Source organism: Microcebus murinus, chromosome 3 (assembly GCF_040939455.1).
Source record: "Microcebus murinus isolate Inina chromosome 3, M.murinus_Inina_mat1.0, whole genome shotgun sequence".
In the NCBI taxonomy this organism is placed as follows: domain Eukaryota; kingdom Metazoa; phylum Chordata; class Mammalia; order Primates; family Cheirogaleidae; genus Microcebus; species Microcebus murinus.
In genome coordinates, this window is record NC_134106.1 from 37,251,943 (window position 1) to 37,276,098 (window position 24,156).

A 24,156-nucleotide genomic window follows, 5' to 3' on the forward strand; every position below is an offset into this window, starting at 1 on the left:
GAATTAACTTGGAGGATTCCCACTTCCCGATTTCAAAACTTACTACAAGGCCCCAGTAATCAAGACAGTATGGTATTGGCATAAGGACAGACATACAGACCAATGGAATAGATTTGGGAATCTAGAAATAAACCTATACATCTAAAATGAATTGATTTTCTTTTCTTTCTTTTTTTTTTTAAGATAAAGTCCCACTATGTTGCCCATGTTTGTCTCAAACTCCTGGGCTCGAGCAATCCTCCTGCCTCAGCCTCCTGAGTAGCTAGGATTACAGGCATACACCACCATGTCCAGCTAATTTTTCTATTTTTTTGTAGAGACAGGGTCTCAATATATTGCTCAGGATCATCTCAAACTCCTGTCCTCAAGGGATCTTTCCACCTTAGCCTCCCAAAGTGCTTAGATTACAGGCTTGAGCCACTGCACCTGGCCACATATACCCTTCTTAAGACATACACTAGAGCAGAGGTCAGCAAACTATGGCCCATGGGCCAAATCCAACATGCCACTTGTTTTTGTAAATAAAATTTTATTAAAACAAAACCATGCTCATTCATTTATGTGTTGTATATGACAGCTTTTATGCTACATGGCAGTCACGTAGTTGCAAAAAAAAAAAGCTCACAGAGCCTAAAATATTTATTCACTGGGCCTTTACATAAAAAGTTTACCAATTCCTACTAGACTAGAGAATAAACTCCATTCACCCAAAAGACTGGAGAGCTTTGGCAAAAGGACTAAGGACAAGCATTTCACATAATTGTAGGGCCAAGATTAAAACAAGAGTGGGGTCAATTTCCATCAAGAAAGCACAGGTTGCAATCCTGACCAAAGTAGACTTCAAGATAAAAAGCATTAAACAAGATAAAGAAGGAAATTTTATATTGTTAAAAGTCACATCCTGGTTTCGGAATAGAACAGGGGCATAGATACTATACTTTAAAGATGTTGCTTTTTCAAAATTCTGAAATCTAATTAAAACTTTACAACAACCAGAGGAACACCTGAAGAATAAAGAAGCTACAGAATTTCCAAAAGAAATTCCATAAACACTTCTAACTGATTTGTTTACCATCCTCCACTCTCCAGATTTGCACTGGCCATGAAGATGACAGCCCAAATTCCTAGGGCAGGTTGCTGCTACTATAAGGAGCAGTATGGATCTTATTCTCAAATATTGTGGTTGTGTGTTTTAATCTGTCTGGTGCATCTCTGAGGGATTGACTAAAGGGCTTGCTTTTGTTTCACCTGCCTTAGAGCTCACTCTGGACAGAAACAGCTCCTCAGGTGGCCTTTGTCAAAAGCATTTAAAGGCAAATGTACTACCTATAGCCATGAGAGGTAAGGAAAAACAGTGGGGCTACTAACAGATCAAAAACTTGTGAAGGAAGAAGCTGAGAAATGAGATATTTGAGGGGAATGGGGCTTTTTAAAATTCCTGTGTATACCAGGGACTCTAGTAGGCCACCTGCATGCTCAGAGCTAGGCCCATGCTTTGAAAAGACTTAAGAAGACCTTATGTTTCACCTCTGAATGACCTTTGGGCTCCATGCAAACAGGAAGAAAAGGCTAAGGCAGAGTTGTTAATGGCCTCACAAGGGTTGAAGGAGTGCCCCAACACAGAACCAGCCTACAAAACCTGGGAGAGTTTGGGGTTGGTTTGTTTGTTTTGGGCTCCAGGCATCTAAGGAAATCTCTATCAAATAACTAGCTGGTTACTAAGCAAAGAAGAGAGACCTCAATGGCCACACATGACAAAGAATACAGATTTACAAAAATAGTTTAGAAAGCCAACAACCCACAATAAGCGGCACCAACACTTAGGAGAAGAAACAATCCAATTTCTACAGTTGCCAAGTTATAACACTCAAAATATCCAGTTTTTCCCAAAAAAATGACAAGCCATGCAAAGAAACAAGAAAGTATGATCCATTCACAGGAAAATTAATGAAAACTGTCCCTGAGGAAGCTTAGACATGCCTTATCAAACAAAAATTTTAAATCAACTGTCTTAAATATGCTCAAATTTGAGCAAGCAAAAGAACAGATCAACAACCATGAAGGCAGTCATAGAGATTATACAGTCAGAAAAGAGAGAAAAAGAAATGAACAGAGCTTAAGAAACCTGTGGGACACTATCAAGCATACCCATTACATATAATGGAAGTCCCAAGAGAGATGAGAAAGGAGCACAAAGAATATCTGAAGAAATTTTGACCAAGAATTTCCCAATTTTGATGAAAAACATTAATCTAAGAATCACAATGAACTTCAAGTAGGATAAACCCAGAGACCCAAAACATGACACATTAAAATCAAACTGTCAAAAGATAAAGACAGATAATCTTGAATGCAGGAAGAAAGAAATGACTTGTCATGAACAAGGGTTCAGTAAGATTAATAGCTGACAACTCATCAAAAACCACAGAGGCCATACCATAAGGCTGTGGATGACATAATCAAAGTATTACAAGAAAAAAAAAAAACCTTATAACCAAGAATTCTATAACCAGAATAATTATCCTTCAAAGATGAAAGAAATGTTTAATGGATATAGAGTTTCAGCTTTACCAAATGAAAAGTTCTGGAGACTGGTTGCACAACGTGACTATCTATACTTAATATTACTAAACTGTACACTTAAAAATGCCTAAGATTGTATACTTTGTGTTATGTGCATTTTGTAACTAAAAATACTGTTTTTCTAAAAAAGAGAAATTAAAACTTTCAGAAAAACAAAACCTAGGGAGATTGTCATTAGAAGACATGCCTTACATGAAATATTATAATAAGTACCTTCAGACTGAAATGAAAAGACACTAGACAGTAATTCAAGAACATACAAAGACTAGCACTCTGGAAGGCCAAGACGGGAGGATTGCTCAATGTCAGGAGTTCGAGACCAGCCTGAGCAAGAGTGAGACCCCATCCTGTCTCTACTAAAAATAGAAAGAAATTTTCTAGACAACTAAAAATATATAGAGAAAAAATTAGCCAGGCATGGTGGAGCATGCCTGTAACCCCAGCTACTTGGGAGGCTGAGGCAGAAGGAGTGCTTGAGTCCAGGAGTTGGAGGTTGCTGTGAGCTAGGCTGACGCCATGGCACTCTACACGGGCAACAGAGCCAGACTCTGTCTCAAAAAAAAAAGAACGTACAAAGAAATAACACTGGTAATGGTAGCTACATATGTAAATATAAAAACCAGTATTAATGCATTTTTGGTTTGTAACACCTCTTTTTTTCCCCCTATGTGATTTAAAAACCACATTCTACAATATACATACAGCCTATGACTACATTTAGGAAAAAAATTAGTGAAATGAAAAATCAGGCCGGGCGCTGTGGCTCACGCCTGTAATCCTAGCTCTTGGGAGGCCGAGGCCGGCGGATTGCTCAAGGTCAGGAGTTCAAAACCAGCCTGAGCAAGAGCGAGACCCCGTCTCTACTATAAATAGAAAGAAATTAATTGGCCAACTGATATATATATATAAAATTAGCCGGGCATAGTGGCGCATGCCTGTAGTCCCAGCTACTCGGGAGGCTGAGGCAGAAGGATCACTCGAGCCCAGGAGTTTGAGGTTGCTGTGAGCTAGGCTGACGCCACGGCACTCACTCTAGCCTGGACAACAAAGCGAGACTCTGTCTCAAAAAAAAAAAAAAAAAAATCACATTAAAACACTGAGATACAATGAGTATGATTTACAAAACAAAATAAGATCTCTCACACTTTATCCTGAATCAGGTATCTGGTTTGTATTTTACCTGGAAGAGATTCAGAATTGATCTCAAATCCAAACATACTCGGAAGCAGGGTCTAACAAGACTGCCAGCCAGAAAGTCAAGATATATGAGTTGTTATGTTGTCAGCTCTGCTAATAATTCTCAGTGTCACTTACTAACTTCTCCAGGTCTTTAGTTCCTCATTTGTGAAATGGGGGGTTATAGGGAGTACATGAAAATTTATAAAAAGAAAAGAGCTGACATGAAATTCTTTAAATCCTTAGTAAGTAAAGTAGCAGGCAAATGCAAAGTTATTATTACTATTGTCAGCATGCACAAGGAGTTTTCTTATTTACCTGATGATGTTGGATGTTTCTTATGTTGCATGAAAAATTCTGGTAGAGAAGAAACTTATCAACGTCTTTCTCATTTACCTTTTTTGAGGACACTTTTGCCAGAGATGACTGGATACAAATGTATCTATTTTGGCACCTGTTCAGACACACAAATGTTCAAAAAAACAGGCAGTTATTAATATGAGGTTTAGTAAAGAAACACATTATGTGGAAATAAGGATAGCAAAAAAGTTAAGCCATTACCAAAGAAGATTTCTTTTTAATGATGCCCAGCTATGAAAATGTGACCCATCAAAAGAGGACTCTGTCTATTCATGCTAGCATAGGTCCTACTGATCTATTTGAACATCAACCCAACCCCCTCCATTAAATATCCAAATAAATTTGGATATGATTTACAGATCTGCAAGAGACCAAAACTATCTATAAAAATCAGACCAATTACTCTAGTCTAAATATCTTCCTTTTCTAACCAGTATGGTAGTCACAGTCAATTAAAAACTAAAAAGAAGGCAAATAAAAGGATGTGTCAGGACAACTTCCAATAACAATTTATAAAACTGAATCAAAGTTAAGCAGCATTAATTACTTATAAAAACACATTTTAAAACCTGAGCAATTCTCCTATTTCAACTCATTCCCACTGGGACCACTGAGAAAATAGAAAAGTTCTCTCTCTTGTATTAACAAAAACCCTGACAATCAACAGTAATCAATTGGGTCATCTCCACCTTCCCTCTCCTCTATATAGCTCACACAGCTAGAGAGATGTGGGTAGAGAGAGAGGAAGGGCAGACCTCTGGCAGAAACCTGTCTTCTCTCTTGATACACAGCAGAAAAAGAACAGAGTATATAAAAATAGGGTTTTAAATTAATGCATTTTTTTAATGAGGCATAAAACCCATAAGCCCAAATAGGCTCTAGGTCAAAGAGCTTTAATCTCTTTATAAATTTGATGTGTGATGCCATGGATAAACTGCTCTCCTCAAAAGCCAAAATTCATTTTGAGGTCAGCACTTTTATCCATACCTGATACTATACATCCTCAAGTAAACCCAATTATTGTTAAACACAAGAAATGAGATATTATAAAATGAAGCATAAATCACAATCAACAGGTTTAAAAAGCAATGCTACCCACTCCAAATGAACATGACTCTCTCTAGTATATATTATGTAATGCATTGAATTTCAAACTGTGTTCTTCAGCGCCCTTCACTGAGATGCCTCAGTGTAAGGAGCATGAGTAGGCAGAATTCCAGGCTCCCTGCCCAGAATTCAATTAAAACCTTACTTTATCTGTTTTATATATTAAGATTCTGTTGTTTCAACAAAGAGTTCTGCTACTAAAAAAAAAAAAGCTGGAAAATAAAGTTTTTAATGAACACCAGTGTTAGCACTAACCATATAACCATTAACAGCATGAGTCCACAAAGCAGAAAACTCCATAAGAGTTACTCACAATTTCCGAATGAAATCAAGCGTGTCTTTGTCTTTAGCAATCATGTCTGCTAAAATATGCTGTACTCCTATTTCAATATCCTGGAGTGTTGAAAGCCCTTTAAGAGAAGAGTAAGAGGGAAAACAAAAACAAAAAAGTTTAAGATTGATTTTAAATTCTATAATTAAATCACAGTAAATTAATTTGGTCAAAATAAAATCTTAAATTGACAACCTTAAGACAGAAAGGTACAGTAGCAGTGACTAGCTTCCCTCTGCAACAAAAACTAGTCTCCAAAAGCAATAATACAGGCCCTTTACATACTCTCTTGCCTAGTGGTTAAAAATGTAGCTCTGAGGCAGGGCGTGGTGGCTCACGCCTGTAATCCTAGCACTTTGGGAGACCGAGGCGGGCAGATTGCTCAAGGTCTGGAGTTCGAAACCAGCCTGAGCGAGACCCCATCTCTACCAAAAATAGAAATAAATTAATTGACCAACTAAAAATATATATACAAAAAATTAGCCGGGCATGGTGGTGCATGCCTGTAGTCCCAGCTACTCGGGAGGCTGAGGCAGTAGGATCGCTGAGCCCCGGAGATTGAGGTTGCTGTGAGCCAGGCTGACGCCACGGCACTCACTCTAGCCTGGGCAACAAAATGAGACTGTCTCAAAAAAAAAAAAAAAAAAAAAAAAATGTAGCTCTGGAGTAAGCTGCCTTGTATAACCTGTTTCTGTCCCTTACCAAGCATGAGACGTTAGGCAAATTACTTGACTTCTCTATACCTTCTTTTAAAGTTACTTTCCTATAAAAATAGAATAATAATAATAGTACTTCCTTGATGAAGTGTTTGCAAAAATTAAAGGTGTTATGGGGGCCCGGCGCAGTGGCTCACACCTGTAATCCTAGCACTCTGGGAGGCCAATGTGGGAGGACTGCTTGAGCTCAGGAGTTCAAGACCAGCCTGAGCAAGAGCAAGACCCCGTCTCCACTAAAAATAGAAAAAATTAGCTGGGTGTGGTGGCACATGCCTGTAGTCTATCCACATTATCAGAAGTATCACCAAGTGTCCATGATCATGTATTCCATTATGACAATACGGTTATCAAAAACCTACCTAGTAGGAATTCAGTATATGTGAGAACTCACACCTTTGTACCAAAAGTGACGGGAAGTAGAAGAAAAGGAAATCAGTCATAACAAGAAAAATAAAAATAGGAACAGTCAATAAACTTTCATACATCTAACATTCTGAAAATCTTAATAAAACATACCATGACTGGGCACAGATAGTTCTCACTGTGGTTAACTTTAATGCTTAGCTATACAGTCTCAGCTATCATTAAAATATTAAATTTTGCAACCATTTGTAAATCTAATTATAAATACACATTAAAAATTAAATTTGAATTTTATTCATTTCAACCCATCTCTAAACTCAAATAATCCTATTTTTTTCTTTTATTATCATCCTTTTCCAAACATATTAAGATGTGTGTGTTTGAGTATGAACAGATATTTGTATTTTACAGACATACCTACTCAATTTTTTAAATCACAAATTCACATTTGCTGGATTATTTAAAACAAAAACAGGCTATGGTGTGCTACAATTTTCTACAGTTCAGTACGTACTGTGGATTTTGTTATCAGAGACTGCCCCCTACAGACATTTATATCTCCCAACCTAAAGAATCAACAGAAGCACAAAAGAAACTAGACTGGAATGGAGAGGGAGAATGAAAGGATAGGGTAATAAGTTGTAGTTATGAAGGCTGAATAAGACTAGAGATCTAATGTACAGTATGAAGACTACAGTTAATAATATTGTACTGTATACTAGAAATTTATCAAAAGAGTAGATTTCAGATACTCTTACCACAAAAACAAGGTAACTGTGAGATGATAGACAAGTCAAGTGCTTGATTATCATGTACAGTACTGAATGACTACGGTATTCATTTCACTATGTATATGTACATCAAAGCATCATCTTGGACATGTTAAATATATACAATTTTCTAAAATACTTTAGTAAAATATATTTTTAAAAGAATATGGATCACCAGAGCATCAATCCCCCCACTCAACACTAACAGAGAACTCCTGAAAAAAGCCAGTCTTATCCAGAAGGTTCTCACTCAAAGGTTCATTTTGACAATAAAACCATTGCATCTTGGCATGTATCAACTGTCATTCTCCTTGGGTTTTTCTTAGAAATATCTTACCTTTCATCTCTCACTCTCATTCTCTCTTGTGCATACAAATACACAATGGAAAGATACAGTTGTAAGTAAATTTCAGAAGAAGATAACTTTACTCTTAGAAGTGTGGGAGTAGGGCTTCACTTTATACTTCGTGTATGTCAGAATTGCTGAAATTCTATTTAAAGAGTAAATATGACTTTTATAACTAAAAAATTTTTAGAAATAAAAGCTTTAAAAGCTTTTTAAATATGGGAGACAATATGGGAGAATCTTTATAACCTTGGGATATGAAGGGATTTCTTTAAAAAGAAAAAGAGCAATTATCTTAAAAGAAAAGATTAATAAATTAACTATAATAAAACTAAAACCTTCTTTAGTTTTCCTCCTTGGTTGCCAAGGTCCTCTCCTCAACTCCAGCAAGCTCATCTAAAAATTATCTACACACAATCTTTCTACTTCTTAATCCACATTCAATCCTCACATACTAAGAGATGGCATAAAGAAAATGAAAAGACAAGTTATGAACTGGGAGAAAAGATTTGCAACACATAAGTGACAAAGACTATCTAAAAAATACTTATAAATGAATAAGAAAAAGAGAAATACATAGAAAAATAAGCAAAAGACTAGAACAGGGACTTCATCAAAAAAGGAAAGCAGAGTGGCTAAGCAATAGGTATATCAAGATTTATTTTACTAGAATTATTTATTGTTTATATGCTGCAATATTCTTTTATATAGTCATTACTAAATGAAATAACTTTTAAACATAAGTTTTCAAATTAAAAAAAAAGAAAGCAAAGATGATCTCTGTAAGTAAAGCTGGTACCTTTAACAACAGGTCTAACGTAAGAGAGCAGATTGAGCGCCCCTGGATTCTCAAGCAGTGTCCTGGCTGCTCCTTCTAATCCCAACTGTTTTGCTCTCTGCGCTTTAGTGCCTTTGCTCCCAGTTTTATATGGAGCAGACTAGAAAAAAAAAAAGGCAGAAAACATATCATATGGTTCAGTTTAAAAAGCAAAAGTTAAAACTAGGATATAAAATTAGAAGCCATGCTGAGAATGCTTAAGACATCTTTTTCTCAACCCTTTCTTCCTCCTTCAGAGATGAAGTAATACTAACTAGATAATACTTACTGTATGAAGATGGTGTGTGCCTTATCTTATTCTTCATGCTTTTCTATATGCTATATTACCTGTGTGTTTGGTTTCACTTATCTTAGAAACTCATTGCCTGGATGCCACGGTCCTCTCCTCAACTCCAGCAAGCTCCTCTAAAAATTGTCTACACACAAGCCTTCTACTTCTTAATCCACATTCACTCCTCAACCTGCCACCACCTGGCTTCTCTTCTCACACACCTTGCTGAAAGTGGTACCATTAAAATCCACAATGATCCCTAATTATCAAACATATTTTTTTCAGTCCTTATTTTGCCAAATCCCCCTGCTACATTTAGTTATTGATCATTACCTCCTTCTAAAACTCTCTTCCCTCCTGTTCCAAGGTACCATTATCTCCTAATTCTCCTGATACCTCTCTGACCATTTCTTCCATGTCTCCTCAGGCTCTCCCCTCCTCCATCCACACTTTAAAAGTTGATGTTCCCCAGTGGTCAATCCTGACCTGCTCACCCCACAAACTCTCCTTGAGTGAATTCTTCTATTCTCATGGTTTCAAGTACCAACTACAGGCTGAACACACTTACATCTAGGTCTCTCCAATTCAGCCCTCTCTCTTTTCACATTTGTATTATCAACTCTCTTTCCCCACTTAACTGAGAATTCCTTAAGGATAATGATTATATATTTATTCATCTTTACAAACTCAGGTGTCTAGCAAAAAAAAAAAAAATACTCTCTAAATATCTATTGAATAAAGAATAAATATTTCATTCAATTAAATGGTGGCTAATATTTTAGCTTTTTACTTCTTGGTTGTCTTTAACTATAAAAAGATCCAAATCATAATATATTCAGGTATTATATTAAAAGATAAAAAGGGTAACTTACCACATGTTCTAGTTCTTCAAAAGTTTTACAGTTTAGCAAGGTTTTTAACAAGCACTCAGACATCTTCCCCTCCTTCTTAATTTTCTGGATTGTATTATGAACCTTCTTTGCAACAGCCCTGAAAATAAAAACTTTCATAATATACAAAATTTATATGTCAAAACTTTTTTTTTGAAGCGATCTGAAACTTACAGAAAAGTTGCAGGTAAAGTAAAAGGAACTGTTTTCTTCTCTGATCCATTTGAGAATAAGTTAACAACACCCCCAAATACTTTAGGGTACATTTCCTATAAACATGAATCTTCTCCTACATAACCATAATATAGCCACCAATATCAGGTAATTAATTCTGATATATTAGTACCATCTAATCCTCAGACCTCATTTAAGTTTCACCAATTGTCCCAATAATGTCCTTTACAGAGGATTCAGATGAGCATTATGGTTGTTTTTTTTTCTTTTTTTTTTTTTTTGAGACAGTCTCACTTTGTTGCCCAGGCTCGAGTGAGTGCCGTGGTGTCAGCCTAGCTCACGGCAACCTCAAACTCCTGGGCTCAAGTAATCCTCCTGCCTCAGCCTCCCGAGTAGCTGGGACTACAGGCATGTGCCACCATGCCCGGCTAATTTTTTCTATATATATTAGTTGGCCAATTAATTTCTTTCTATTTATAGTAGAGACGGGGGGTCTCGCTCTTGCTCAGGCTGGTTTTGAACTCCTGACCTTGAGCAATCCACCCACCTTGGCCTCCCAGAGTGCTAGGATTACAGGCGTGAGCCACCGCGCCCGGCCGAGCATTATGGTTTGCATGTAGTTGCCACATGTCCATAGTCTTCTTCAAACTAAAACAGTATTTTAGCCTCTTCTTGATTTTCAAGACCTTAATATTTCTGAATACTATAGGACGGTTATTTTGAAGAATGTCCCACAGTTTGGGTTTCTCTGATGTGTCCTTACAATTAAATTCAGATGGTGCATCTTTGGCAGGAATATTGTAGAAGTGACACTGTGTTCTTCTCACTAGATCCTATTAGGTGGCAAAAGATTTTGATTTGTCCCATTGCTAATTAACTTTGACCATGACAATTAAGGTAGTATCTGTGGGTTTCTCCATGACACAGGTACTCTTTATTCCTCTTGTAATTAAGTATTTTGTGGAGAGGTACTTGGAAACTATGTAATTATCCCATTCTTCATTAAACTTTCAATTTATTCACTGATTTATTTATATCACTATAGACTCATTTCTTATTTTATTCAGTGGTTATAATCCATTGCTATCGCATTTTAATGTTCAAATTATTCCAGGTTTGGCCAGAAGTAGCCCCTTTTAGCTAGCTTCTGTTCTGTGTCCTTCTGACATATCCCTGTCATTCCATGAGCACTTCCTTATTCTCTGGCACAAGATATCCCAGGCTCATCTTCTACTTTCCCTACCCAAGCCCTGAAATCAGGAGAATGGTACTTAGAAACCAAGTTATGGGTATTGGACATACTCATTGCTACTGCAGTATCACTGCTCAAGAAAGGCATACCTAGCACCACCCATAACTGGTTTCTAAATACCATTCCCCACAAAAAACCACCAGATTCCAAGTAAAAAAGCCGATTCCAGGAATCAACATATAGGGATCAGTATACAAGCATGGACAAAAAGAGAGGTAGGTACAGCAGTTCCTCTGCTTTACAAAAGTTTTTCACTGTGACTATATAATTCTATTGTTTTATTTAATGCTTCTGATACTATTTCATCACTTGTTCTTATTTATAGGATCTGCCTAATAATGGCATCACTAAAATGATGGCCAAAAGTTAGAGAATTATTAAAAATGATTGATGGGGGCCGGGCGCGGTGGCTCACGCCTGTAATCCTAGCACTCTGGGAGGCCGAGGCGGGCGGATTGTTTGAGTCCAGGAGTTTGAAACTAACCTGAGCAAGAGCGAGACCCCGTCTCTACTATAAATAGGAAGAAATTAATTGGCCAACTAACATATAGAAAAAATTAGCCGGGCATGGTGGTGCATGCCTGTAGTCCCAGCTACTTGGAAGGCTGAGGCAGGAGGATTGCTTGAGCCCAGGAGTGTGAGGTTGCTGTGAGCTAGGCTGACACCACGGCACTCAGTCTAGCCTGGGCAACAAAGCGAGACTCTGTCTCAAAAAAAAAAAAAAAAAAAATGATTGATGGAAAAGAAAATTAAATCTACTTATATATTTAAAAAATAAAAACACTAAAAGCAGAATATAGTCCTTAGATTATATTACAACCTCTTAGATTATGTCTTTTATAGTACTGGAAGCCCAAGACTATTTTCAAGGCCTAAAGCCTATCATGGTCATTTTGACTAAAGACCAATTCCTGTTGGCCTGCACATAAAGAAGATGACAAGCACTTTTAGAGAAAAATACATCTTACTATCCAGAACCATACTCTTTAATTCACTTTTTTTTTTTTTCTCAGTAACAATTTTTACTTCCATGTTAAAATGACAATACAGGATATCCCAAAAGTTGCCATACATAGGGAAAATGGAAAATTATAGCTAAATGTACCTTTATTTACAAAATATTCATTATAAAATTTTTTTCAGATATCATAATCCTTGATATATGTTGAAGTACTTAGGAATAATTCACTTTTAATCATGACCCATATTAAGAAATATATTTTATCTTATAATCCAGTATACATATACATATATACCACATAATTGAAACATTTCATGAAACTCATATTTTCTATTCTCTATTTCATATTTTTTAAGTGGCATGACTTATTAAATTGGTTTTACTTCTCATGTATGGGTCACAATTAACAGAATGAAAACCAATGCTCTAATTATAGAAAATGCTAAACTTAAGAAAAAAAATAGAGACCATATCTCATTACCAAAAAGAAATCTCAGTCTTACAGAAAAAAGATCTTCTAAGCCGTAGTCAACATCCTTGCCTAATTCAAGGAATATTCTTTTACTAATATTCAATTTATTCCTCTAGTCATGGAAACCCAGGGAGTGGAACTCTTTTGCAGTAGAAGTGTTTTTTATAGAAAAAGAAAATAGTGATGATAATCTTTCCTTGATCTGATCTTATTTATGTGTTACTCAGAAAATCTTATTTTTGATTGGACTCAGAAGTGGAAGCTCTTAGAGAGGACAGCCTGAGTCTCTTAGCAATCTGTTCCTGGCATTTTTCTTTGGCCTCCTTAAATTTAGCATCTTCTGTGGCCTCTTCCTTATTTTTCCTGACACAGTTTTTTTTCAGAGCAATACACTGGTGTTTGTGTTGCAGGACATGTAGAATAATAAGACACTGAATCTTGGGTGCTTTAGTCCTAGGTTTCTTACCTTCTTTATTTAAGGGCTTTCTTACAAAATATTGGTGGATATCATCTTTAGAGAGATTGAAAAGTGTATGGATTCTGCTAGCTCTTTTGGGCCCCAGATGATGAGGCACCATATTATCAGTCAATCCAGAATATATTTCTCTCTTTTTCTCACAATAACCAAGTTGAAAACATTCATATTGCCAACCACAATGCAACCTCAAAAAGATACGTGCTTTCTTTCTCCAGTTCTCCTTGGTTTATGACAGGAATGCCCCTTACTCAGTAGCAGGCAGATATGGCCATAGGTCAAGACACCCTGCTTCATGAAGAAACCTTGCTTGTTGTTCCCACCACTGATTCAGACCACATATCTTTCCATTCTTTTTTTTTTTTTTTTTGAGACAGAGTCTTACTCTGTTACCCGGGCTAGAGTACCATGGCGTCAGCCTAGTTCACAGCAACTTCAAACTCCTGGGCTCAAGCGATCCTTTTGCCTCAGTCTCCCAAGTAGCTGGGACTACAGGCATGCACCACCATGCCCGGCTAATTTTTTCTATATATTTTTAGTTGGCCAATTAATTTCTTTCTATTTTTAGTAGAGACGGATCTTGCTCTTGCTCAGGCTGCTCTTGAACTCCTGACCTTGAGCAATGACCCGCCTCAGCCTCCCAGAGAATCTTTCCATTCTTGACCCAGAGCATCAGCAGCAACTTCTGTAGCCATACGCATCTCATAAAAAGCATGAGGTTTGCATTAATCATCCACTTCAATGAGTTTCTGGCAGCCAGTAGCTGGGAAGGAGATACACAGTTTCATCTTGAAGCAGCTGATAGCCTCCAAGGCACCATGAAAAATAGTATAATAATCTTGATATAAAGCTTCTGTTTATCTCCTACACAACCAAATATTGTTAGAATACCTTTAATTTTTTTCAGTAAACGATTTTTGCTCGTTTGTGACATTTTTCTCAATTTCAGGTCCCCAAACCCTCAGACTTTCTTCATTACTTTGCCTTCTACCAAACAAAAAGCTTATGTCAGAATTTGTAAACTGCTGGCCTTAAAGATGTGACCTGTAGATGGTTTTCTTTGGCCTAGAAATTTCTTACATAGAAACCCAGATTACCAGCTTCTTTTCAGAAATAAAGAGATCTAGCAACTGGGCAGAAAACTCTGTATGACAGTAATCTGTAGGAGATAATTAGGGTTTCCCTCTTTGACAGGAGTTGTAATCTCCAGTTCTTATCCCCCATTCTTGATTATACTAGCCTGGCCCTGGAATACATGATACATATACATGTATGGAATACATGATACATCTGAGACCATTAGATTAGTAAGTAAAAATAACCCTAATTACTTTTAGAATAGCTTGATGGTAAGATTATACCCAATTTTAATCAGATCCTTGTTGTAGACTTGAAGAACATACACATTAACATAGTACCTGCAGAAGACATGCAGTAAATGCATGAGTGGTGAACAGTCTTTTAATAAGCACTATTGAATCATATGGTCAGCCTTATGGTCTTTCTACACATATTTCTGAGTTAATTAAGTTCAGAGGCTTAATTTTTTTTAAAAGGTACTTTCCATTCTATAAGTATAAAAAACTTACAATCCACAAATACTAAATTACCATAACCATTAAAAGAACGGAAAAAGGAAACATATGTATTGCCTACCAAACTCTATACTGCCCAAGAACTCTCCATTTAGGAACTTTATGGAATTAACAGGACAATTTTACACAAGCTGTTAAAAGATTTAGACTAAAATGTACTTCTCAGAGTTTCCTGCTGACAGTACTACTTTTGCCATTATGCCCAATCTTTTCTATGAGAGAAGACAACTGTCAAATTCTAAGGCATATACTTTCACTGCAAACCACCTTTTATCTGACACATGCCCTAGCTATGCATAAACTCACCAGCAGAGGGACTCCATACACCCCCTAAATAAGTAAAACAGAAAAGACTTTCTCCATAGGAATAGGACTATATCCAGATTACAATAATTCAAGGAAGCAAAACACTGGAACTGTCAAAATATACTGTCATTCACTTCCTCATAGTTTCTTCTCATTAGCTTACATACCGTTTTCCCCTTACACTAGGTTCATCTCTTTCTAGGTTTCTTACCGTAGCTCTTCTAGTGTTTGTCGAACTTCTCTCAAAGAATCAGCATCAAGATTATTAATGAGCTCTTTTCGATAACGTATAATGAAGGGAATTGTGTTATCATCATTAAAGAGACGAATGATATTGGCACACACCCAAAGTTCAATATTAGTTCTCTCAGATAAAACCTGCAAATCAAAAACACTCAGTGATTTAAAATACCAAAAATTAAACATCTATATTGTAAAATATAATTTAAAATGTAGTATCAAATAATGTTCTCTAGTCACTTAGAAACTCCTTGCTGTGTTTTTTTTATAAAAAACTATATAAAATACATACATATATTAACAATTATAATGGTAAAACAGACATTTCACCAATTCAGGAAAATTCAATCAAAACCACTGCATCATTCAAATTTCACAGTGTTCGATGAGAGCACTTTTCAATTATGCAATGACGCACTTTTCTTCTCTCAGATTGACAGCAAATATCAAGGAGTTGGTAACTCACCATGTCAGCAAGAGTATAGGGGAAAGGCATTTTTAATCATATTAATGAAAAGGTATAATGAATAACCTCTGAAGGAAGAGTGATTTGGCAATTCCTATCAAAATTTGCAATGCATAAACTCTTTGACCACAAAATTCCACTCCTGGAAATTTATCCTGAGATATATATATATGTAAATATATATATACCTCTAGAAAATGATATTATTGATTTTTTTTTGAGAACTGTTTCTGGCACAGTAAAGGTCAGCAAAAACCTCAATTTATAATGGGGAACTGATACATAAATTATAATACGCCGATATTATAATAGAATACTGTGCAACCATGCAATCAGCTCTATATGAACTGATATAGAATAATTCATAAGAACTGAGAACAGAAAGGTAACTGGTTGGTTGAGCATTAGAGTAGAAAGACTTTTTTGAATTTTATATCATGCACAGAAGTTACATATTCAAAATAATTATATTTTAAAAATAAGTCTATAGGTCTCAGGAAAATGTACATGTAAGCAGAAAAGTTTAGAAAAATCAGCCCGGAGAAGAGAAAAAATAAAACACAATTTCTATAATTGTCCTCAAAAACCTAAGCAGTTTTTTCAAAGTAGGGAACAAAAGGAATAAGTTTTATTATTATTTCAACCTTTATGTCTATAACCTGCCAAAAACTGTGAAGAAATAAACAGGAAAATATTATTAAAGAATTACCATAATCAACTGATTAACAAAATCAAGTCAAAATATAACAGACTGAATTTCAAAACTTAATGAAATAAATGGCTAAACTTCAGAGACTATAGAGGATACCTCATTCTCCAGGCATCTTAAATCCTGAGACAACAGCTTATCCCCCAAATTTCTCATAAGGACGATACTTTCACATCTCCAGCCCTGACTCTCTTCTATGAGTTCCAGGCTCACTTAGCCCACCTATTTGACATATTCTCTTGGAAATCTAATGGGCATTTCAAATCCTGCATTTGCAAAATGATCTTCCTCCCAAACTTATTTCTCCTCTAGTTTTCCCCATATGATGTCTATTTGAATAACAGTTTAAGCCAGAAAACTGAGTCTAACTTGTCCATCTTCTTCAACTCTTAAATTTAATCCATCTTAAGAACCAGTCAACTCAAACGGTAAAATGTTTCCTTTGTCTATCATTGTTCCTCATTACTTCTGCCCCACACTCCAGTCTAATTCTAGCCTGGACTCTTGAAATATCCTTTAACTGTTCTCCCTGTGTCCTCTCCAAGTCCCGTCTATTCTAATTTCCATAAAGCAACAAGAATGTTCCTTTCAAAATGTATACTGGATCATGTCTACCTGTCACTGATTTCACATTGCATTTGAAATCCAAATTCCTTACCATGACCCAAAGACATCAGCCTCTTTCTCCAACCTCATCTTATCCAGTCTTCCCCAATCATTAGAAGCCAGCCCAACAGCCTTCTCAGTTCCTAGATCAAGCCCACATGCTTCCCTCTTAAGAGGCATTCCTGAGGATGCTGCCTCATTCAGAAATGCTCCTGTTGCTTGTTATCTTCCCTAACCTCTACAAAAATCAAACTTATTAGCATCTTCTCCCTCAAATCTGTACCTTTTCCTATCTCTTATTTCAGTCAATATCATCATCATTTACCACAGAAACCTTCGGGGTTATTGTGGTTACCTCCCCATTATATAGCAGCTATGTGGCTTGACAGCATTTGACCCAAGTCCAGATCCACAGCACTTGGCTCAAGTGTTGTTTTAAGAATTAACAATAGCCAGAGTGTTGTATTGCCCTGGCCAAAGAGATTAGCCCAATCAGCATGAAGCTCAAGATTTGGACTAGAACTCAGAACCCAAGTACAATTTCTTCCTCTGGAGAAATACCGTTTGTAGTGGTAGAAACTCAAAGCTATAGCTATTTTGCTATCATGAGGATGGTAGTACTAAGAGAATAGGAGAGAGACTATTTCAGTGCACTGACTGAAACTTTCCTGTTATGTAGGTCAATAAATTTCCTTTATTGCTTAAACTAATTTGTTTTCTTTAATTGTAACCAAAAGCATTCTAATCAATGGCATCAGTGTCACTATGGGTTCTCTATTACACCCATCTACTCTGTCACCAAGGATGCAAAGAGAACTTCTAAAACGTCTTCCTTCCCCTGAATTCTTTCTACTGTGTTCAGAAACAAGAGTGAGAGGAAAAGCTATGAAGTAACATCCTACTACTTACTAGGCCAGAGAGAAGAAAAATCACGATTAAAAACAACTGGTGACATTCTACTAATAGGTAATAAAAAAAGGCAGCATGAGCAAAAAAGACATTCCTCTGAAGAAAAAATATGATATACTACTTCCCAGTCCCAGACTGGGAAGTAGTATTAGGATCAGCAGAGGCCCTGGACGCTACAGCCACCATACAGAGCAGAGAAAGGCGTACATGTTAGAATCACATGGGGCAGACAATAGGGAGGGAGGTCACCCCCAACTACTCTGAGGGGCACTGCCATAAATAATTAAGTTTGAAATGGTTGCACAGTGTGTGGGGCAGACAAAAGGTTGAGAATCACTGCTCATGAGCCACCCTTCGGGTCCCCTCTAATGTCTCCAAAGCCAGTCAAAAAAAAGGTGGGAGAAATCTGATTTCTTTTGTAGTAAGACATATAATTCTGGCACTTCAAGTTGGAATTCTTATAGAATTTTCTTTTAAAATATTGTTAGGCCTTGTTTGTAGTATATTACAACATTATGCTAAAGGTAAATAGATGCATTAATATGAACAGCCAATGACCTAATCACCTATACTACTTTTATGGGGAAATACAGTCCAAGTTCAAATAAAAAGTTAACAACAAAACTTTGAAGGCCCAATCTGTTGGTGTAGTCTGTCTACACAGTGTATGTTCACTAAAACACCAACGCAAAGACCTACCTTGACTGAGATCAGAGCTCTCAGCCAAAGAACTGATGAAGAGAAGCCATAACAAAAAACAGTGTACCCAAGAAAAGAACCAGCAGCCAAAGTCTCCAGAAATCACTGACAAAACTGGAAAGAGAATTAAAAACTCCCAGCCCTTCCCTTGGCCAGTACAACCCTTATGCTAGTCAGAAAGAAAGGAATCAAACCACCTAAAGTGACAGAAAAGGCTGCACATACCTGTACTATGTCCCAGTTCATTTCTACCTCCTCTTTAATATTGCTGGCATTTGGTGGAAACTTGACAGGCTGCCCTTGAGGACACATTTCAGTCTTCATTTTCTTTAAAGGGGACTGACCAAACGTAAAGTCATCTTCATTCTCTTCCTTCTTATATGTACCTTCCCACATGGTGCTTGTGGACGGTGTCTCTGTACTGTTATTCCCACCCTCTAAGTTGCCGGCTTTGCTGGTTTCTTCATCAACTTTCAGCTTTTTGGTCCTTGGAGCTGAAAATGACTGAGCTGAATTTTTCCGTTTTGTCTTTGCTGTTTTCAGTGTCTGTACAGTATCCAATTTATTTTTTCTGTCTTCCAAATCACCTTCAGCAATAGCCACAGAGCTATTCTATCAAACCACAAGGAGAAAACATGAGAATTAGATGATAAAAACCATTGCCCTGGAATATTAATCAGAAACAAAAATGAACAAATTATTGATACACACAATAACTTGGGAGGATCTCAAGTATCAACAATTATGTTGATTAGGGAAAATGCCAACCTCAAAGTTACATACTATATGATTTTACTTACATTCCTGAACAGATTAGTACTTGGGAGGGATCAGAGATGACAGTGGGAAGGGAATAAAAGAGAGATGGGCGTGGCTATACAAGGGCAACACTTGTTCTGTGGTGGTTGATACATAAACCTACACATGTGATAAAATTGCATAGAAATAATACACACATACACACACACATACATACATAAATGAACACAAGTAAAACTGGAGAAATCTAAATAAGATCAGTTGATTTTATTAATGTCAATATACTGGTTGTGATATTTTACTACTTTTGCAAGATGTTACCATTGGGGGGAAACTAAATAAAGGGTACATAGAATCCCTCTATTATTTTTTACCATTGCATGTGAATTATTTAGAAATAAGAAGTTCATTTTTTAAAAATGAGTAAAGCATAGGTCTACATATGCCAGAAAACCAAAATGAAAACTTGCAATCAAGGCGAGAGGATCACTCAAGTTCAACAGTTCGAGACCAGCCTGAGCAAGAGCAAGACCCCGACTGTACTAAAAATACAAAGAAATTAATTGGCCAACTAAAAATATATAGAAAAAATTAGCCAGGCATAGTGACACATGCCTGTAGTCCCAGATACTCAGGAGGCTGAGGCAGGGAGATCACTTGAGCCCAGGAATTTGAGGTTGCTGTGAGCTAGGCTGACACCATGGCACTCTAGCCCTAGCAACAGAAGTGAAACTCTGTCTCAAAAAAATAAATAAAATAAAACAAAAAAAAAACTTGCAATCAAAGCCAACCATACTGGGGGAGAAGAATCTCACACGCTCAGAAAACTCAACAAGCTTCACCTGCTACTAATTTATACAGAAGGCTAGAGGACAAAAGAAGAATGACAGCAGAGTAATGTCAGGCATTTTTCTCTAATAGGAGTCCACACAAAAGTCTAAGAACTACTCTCTGCACCACTACTGCCTCGCCAGCCCCTATTTAAGTGATAGCTCAGGAGTGAAGGAAAGAGACCTGGCACTCATCTTGACACACGGGACAGAGTGGTAAAAAAGATAAAGACCTGTCCCTAAGGAGCTTATAGTTTCACAGGATACCCTGTTTTCCATTATCTAAGTGACACAGATAACACAAACACCAATAACTCTCAATCTAAATTATAGTCAAAATGCAATCTTCTCTCCTATCAAATATATTTTCCAGAATTACTGAATATTAGGATCAAAGCAGAGATACAAAGAATGACCCCCAGGCCTATAAGAGTTCATAATAACCTAATCAAATGAATTGGCAGAAGTAAAGAAAGTGTCAATCATAAAGGGGGTTGTCAGCTACAAAGAAGCAGAGAAAGAACTACAAAAAGCAAATATGATCAGCGTTCTTCAAAGTAATGTATGAAAGAGAGGTAAGCTTAGCAAACAGATTCTGAGGTATTTTCATCCCACTGATAAGAAAGCTTTGCTGTGAGATGGATACTTCAGACTACCTTAGCTTCATGCAATTAAAACGTTCAATTGTCACTGTGACAAGCACAATGCCTAGAACACAGTAAACATTCAATAAACTCAAATGAATGAATTTGTCTAATCCTCCTATTCTGAGTCCATGCATATCAAGCAAATTTCTGATTATTATTTAATTCCCTACTTAGTTCATCCTCCAAAGAGAAAAAGTGCGGGCCATAAGAATTTTAAGTCCTTGAGATGATTATTTCCAACTATTAATTATTAAGCTAGCACTCATTGTATATATCACTCGTATTAGCATGGCTGAGGTAAAAACACCTGTGAGAAATATATCAGTTTCCGAAATGCTGACAAAACCATATTCCTGACTTAGAAACACAGTTAACATCACTTACTCTCTGTATACCATGAGCAAGTCACTGAACATCTCTTGCCTCAGTTTTCTTATCCATAAAGTCAGGATAATAATAGCACCTGCCTCAATGGTTATTATGAATATCAAGTAAAATCACTCAAATGAAATGTTGACCAAGTTGCCCAGCTAATGGTAAGCGCTCAAATATTTGCTAATGCCGCCATCATTACCACCATTACCATACCGAGACCCCCTCCTAGGAGTAAGAAAAGGAAATAAAGAAATACAGTAGACCTGAAGATAAAGACTCATGGCAGGGCAGTTTCTGCCATTTACATGCTTTGTCCTACTCTGTATAAAGAGAAAGTAACACTAGAACACTAGAAACTTCCCTCTATCTAGCTACAGCACCTACCAGCTCCTCCTTAACAGAAATGCCTTCTGTGCCAGCACTGATCTGTGGGGTATTCTTCTTCACCCGAGGTACCCTCTTTGGTTTGGATTCCTTGGGAGCAGGCTGCTTACGGGTTCTAGGAACTTTCCTTTGGGGCTCCCAGGCACTATCTTCCTTGTCATCTTCTTCAGAGGCAGATGATCTAGGAGTAAATTGACAAAAGAATTTCTAGGAAAAGCAAAAACAAATGTCAAGGGTAAAAAAAAAAAAAGACATATTTTTTGAAAAAATGATAAAGTAGGAGATGTTTAATATAAAATGGAGTGATAGGAGCACACAAGGCTATGAACTGTCACTGCTAAGAACTGAACCAACAGAGTTGATCAGGCACCCATGTAAAAATACCACAATATGCTGTAAATCACAGGTATCTCCATTCTCTTTTCACCTAACAAACACATATACACATACATTCAAGACATAAAAAAATCATTTATTACCTTAAGTAATTTACTGGGTCATGTCACATCATAGTCAATATGAGCTTTTCAATTATAACAGCGAAAGGCACTTAAATAAGTTCCTAAGTGCTAATTAAATTCATTCAAATTATATTATTAATAAGTTATTCAAATCAATGAAAGGAGTGAGAAATGGCTCTAGGAAACACCCTACATTACATAAAAATCCAGCATTAAGATGCTTCTAACTGATTTAATTAACCCTTTCTTTCCTTTCAAAGAATGGATTTGTTTCCCGATCAGATTGGATCAGGCATAGCTACAGTACTTTTCTAACAACAAAGAATTAAACTCATAGCAAACGCAGTGAAAAAGCAGCCAAGTGAACTCTGTTAAAGGAATATAATTCTCCTGCCAACCCAGTTCATTCTATTTCTACCCTAACGTAACAGAGAAATATTAGTGAGGATGACCACTCCCTTCACTGAGACTAGTGAATAGGGATGTCTGGGTGTTTAAATGTTAAGTTCTGCTTGGAAGCAAAAACCTGATTGAAGGACTTCTTAACTAAATTATACTCTAGGAAAGCATAATTCTGATAGGTCAAACCACTGGTGTTTTAAAAGTGAATTCCCTTCAGAGGTAGATACTAATAAGTCCAAGAGTAAGCAAAAACAAATAAATAGGAATCATTAGAATAACATAACACAATACCAGTAGAATCAAAAGGAACTAGAATTAGAAAACCAAGGAATCAGAAAACCAGGGTTTCACTCACACCATCAACAAACTGAGCAGGATGGCCTCCTCCCACCTCAGTCTCATCACCTGTCAAGGATTACTGACTAACCCTATATCATATAGGAATATTGCCAAGATTAAAGGGCTTTTAGTTATTATGAAGAAAACACAAGCACAGGTATCATTTTATTATACATGAAGCAGTTCTGAAGCAACGAGTCAACTCTCATTCACAAGTGAGCTCTCAGCAGCATCTGGCACCCCTTAGAGCATGTCCTTTACATGCCTTCCAGGAACCCCTACTCCCCTGGTTTTCATCCTACTTCTGGAAGCTTCTCCTTAATCCCTTTAACTCCTCCTTCTCTCCCCAACCTCTAAATGTTGAAATCCCCCATGGCTTAGTCCTCAGCCCTCTCCTCCCCTCTCTCTATGCTTTCCTGCTAGCTGATCTGATCTTGTCCTATGGCTCAATACAGGGGTCTCAGTTTTATACATACAGTATCTTCACCTTGACCTTTCCCCTGAGCTTAAGACTTGCATATCCACTTCACTTGGATGTCTGGCAATCACCCCAAACTTACCAAATCCAAAATAGAACCCCCAATTCTACCACCCCTCCCACCCATTCCTCTTCCAGTCTCCCCAAAATGCCTATCTTTCCTTTGTGTCTCAAATCCAATCTAACAGCATGTCTTGTCTACTCTACATTCAAAATATATCCAAAATTAGACCATTTCTCATCACTTTCACTTTTAGAACCCTAGATTTCTATAACTATCTGCTTAACTCACTCCCCTACTTCCATTCTTGCCCCCAAGAAACTAGAATGATATTTAATAAATGCAAACCAGATCATGCCGCATCCCTGTCCAAAACCCTCCAGTAGCTTCCCAACACACTTCAAATAAAATCCTAATACCCTGTCATAGCCTATTAGTACCTACCCATTCCAATCTCATTTTCTATCACTCTTCTTTGATGACTCTGGACTGGCCACACTGGTCTTCTTGCTGTTCCCTGAACACATCAAATTCATTCCTGCCTCAGAGTCTTTGCACTTGCTGCTCTTCCTACTTGGAACACCCATCCCCAAGATCTTTGCAAGTTGCACTCCCAAATTTCATTTAGCTCTCTTGCCGCATCCTCTCAAAAAACTCCCTGACTATTCCATCCAAAATGTTCCCCCACTACAACTATTCAACATGCTCTCCATTCCTTACCCTGCTTTATTTTTCTTCATGGTACTTATTACTGCCTAACATTAATAAGTTATTTATTTAACAAATATCTTTAGAGCACCTAACATGGTACTCTAAACCAGAGATTCTCAACTGGGAACATCTGGCAATGTCTGGAGACATTCTG

The 24,156-nt window shown here is 37.0% G+C and overlaps 1 protein-coding gene across 4 annotated transcripts in view; it reads right to left on the bottom strand.

Annotated features, from left to right (window-relative positions):
* The window catches only part of SRBD1 (S1 RNA binding domain 1), a 234,458-nt gene that overhangs the window by 204,302 nt on the left and 6,000 nt on the right, over positions 1–24,156 (bottom strand). For all 4 annotated transcript variants that reach the window (XM_012755996.3, XM_020288584.2, XM_012755969.3 and 1 more), the window contains exons 3-9: positions 21,611–21,791; positions 18,841–19,227; positions 15,198–15,364; positions 9,734–9,851; positions 8,552–8,690; positions 5,540–5,636; positions 4,078–4,213 (exon numbers count right to left, since the gene is read on the bottom strand). In XM_012755996.3, coding sequence (XP_012611450.1) covers positions 4,078–4,213; positions 5,540–5,636; positions 8,552–8,690; positions 9,734–9,851; positions 15,198–15,364; positions 18,841–19,227; positions 21,611–21,791 — 1,225 coding nt within the window. The remainder of the gene's footprint in view (positions 1–4,077; positions 4,214–5,539; positions 5,637–8,551; positions 8,691–9,733; positions 9,852–15,197; positions 15,365–18,840; positions 19,228–21,610; positions 21,792–24,156) is intronic.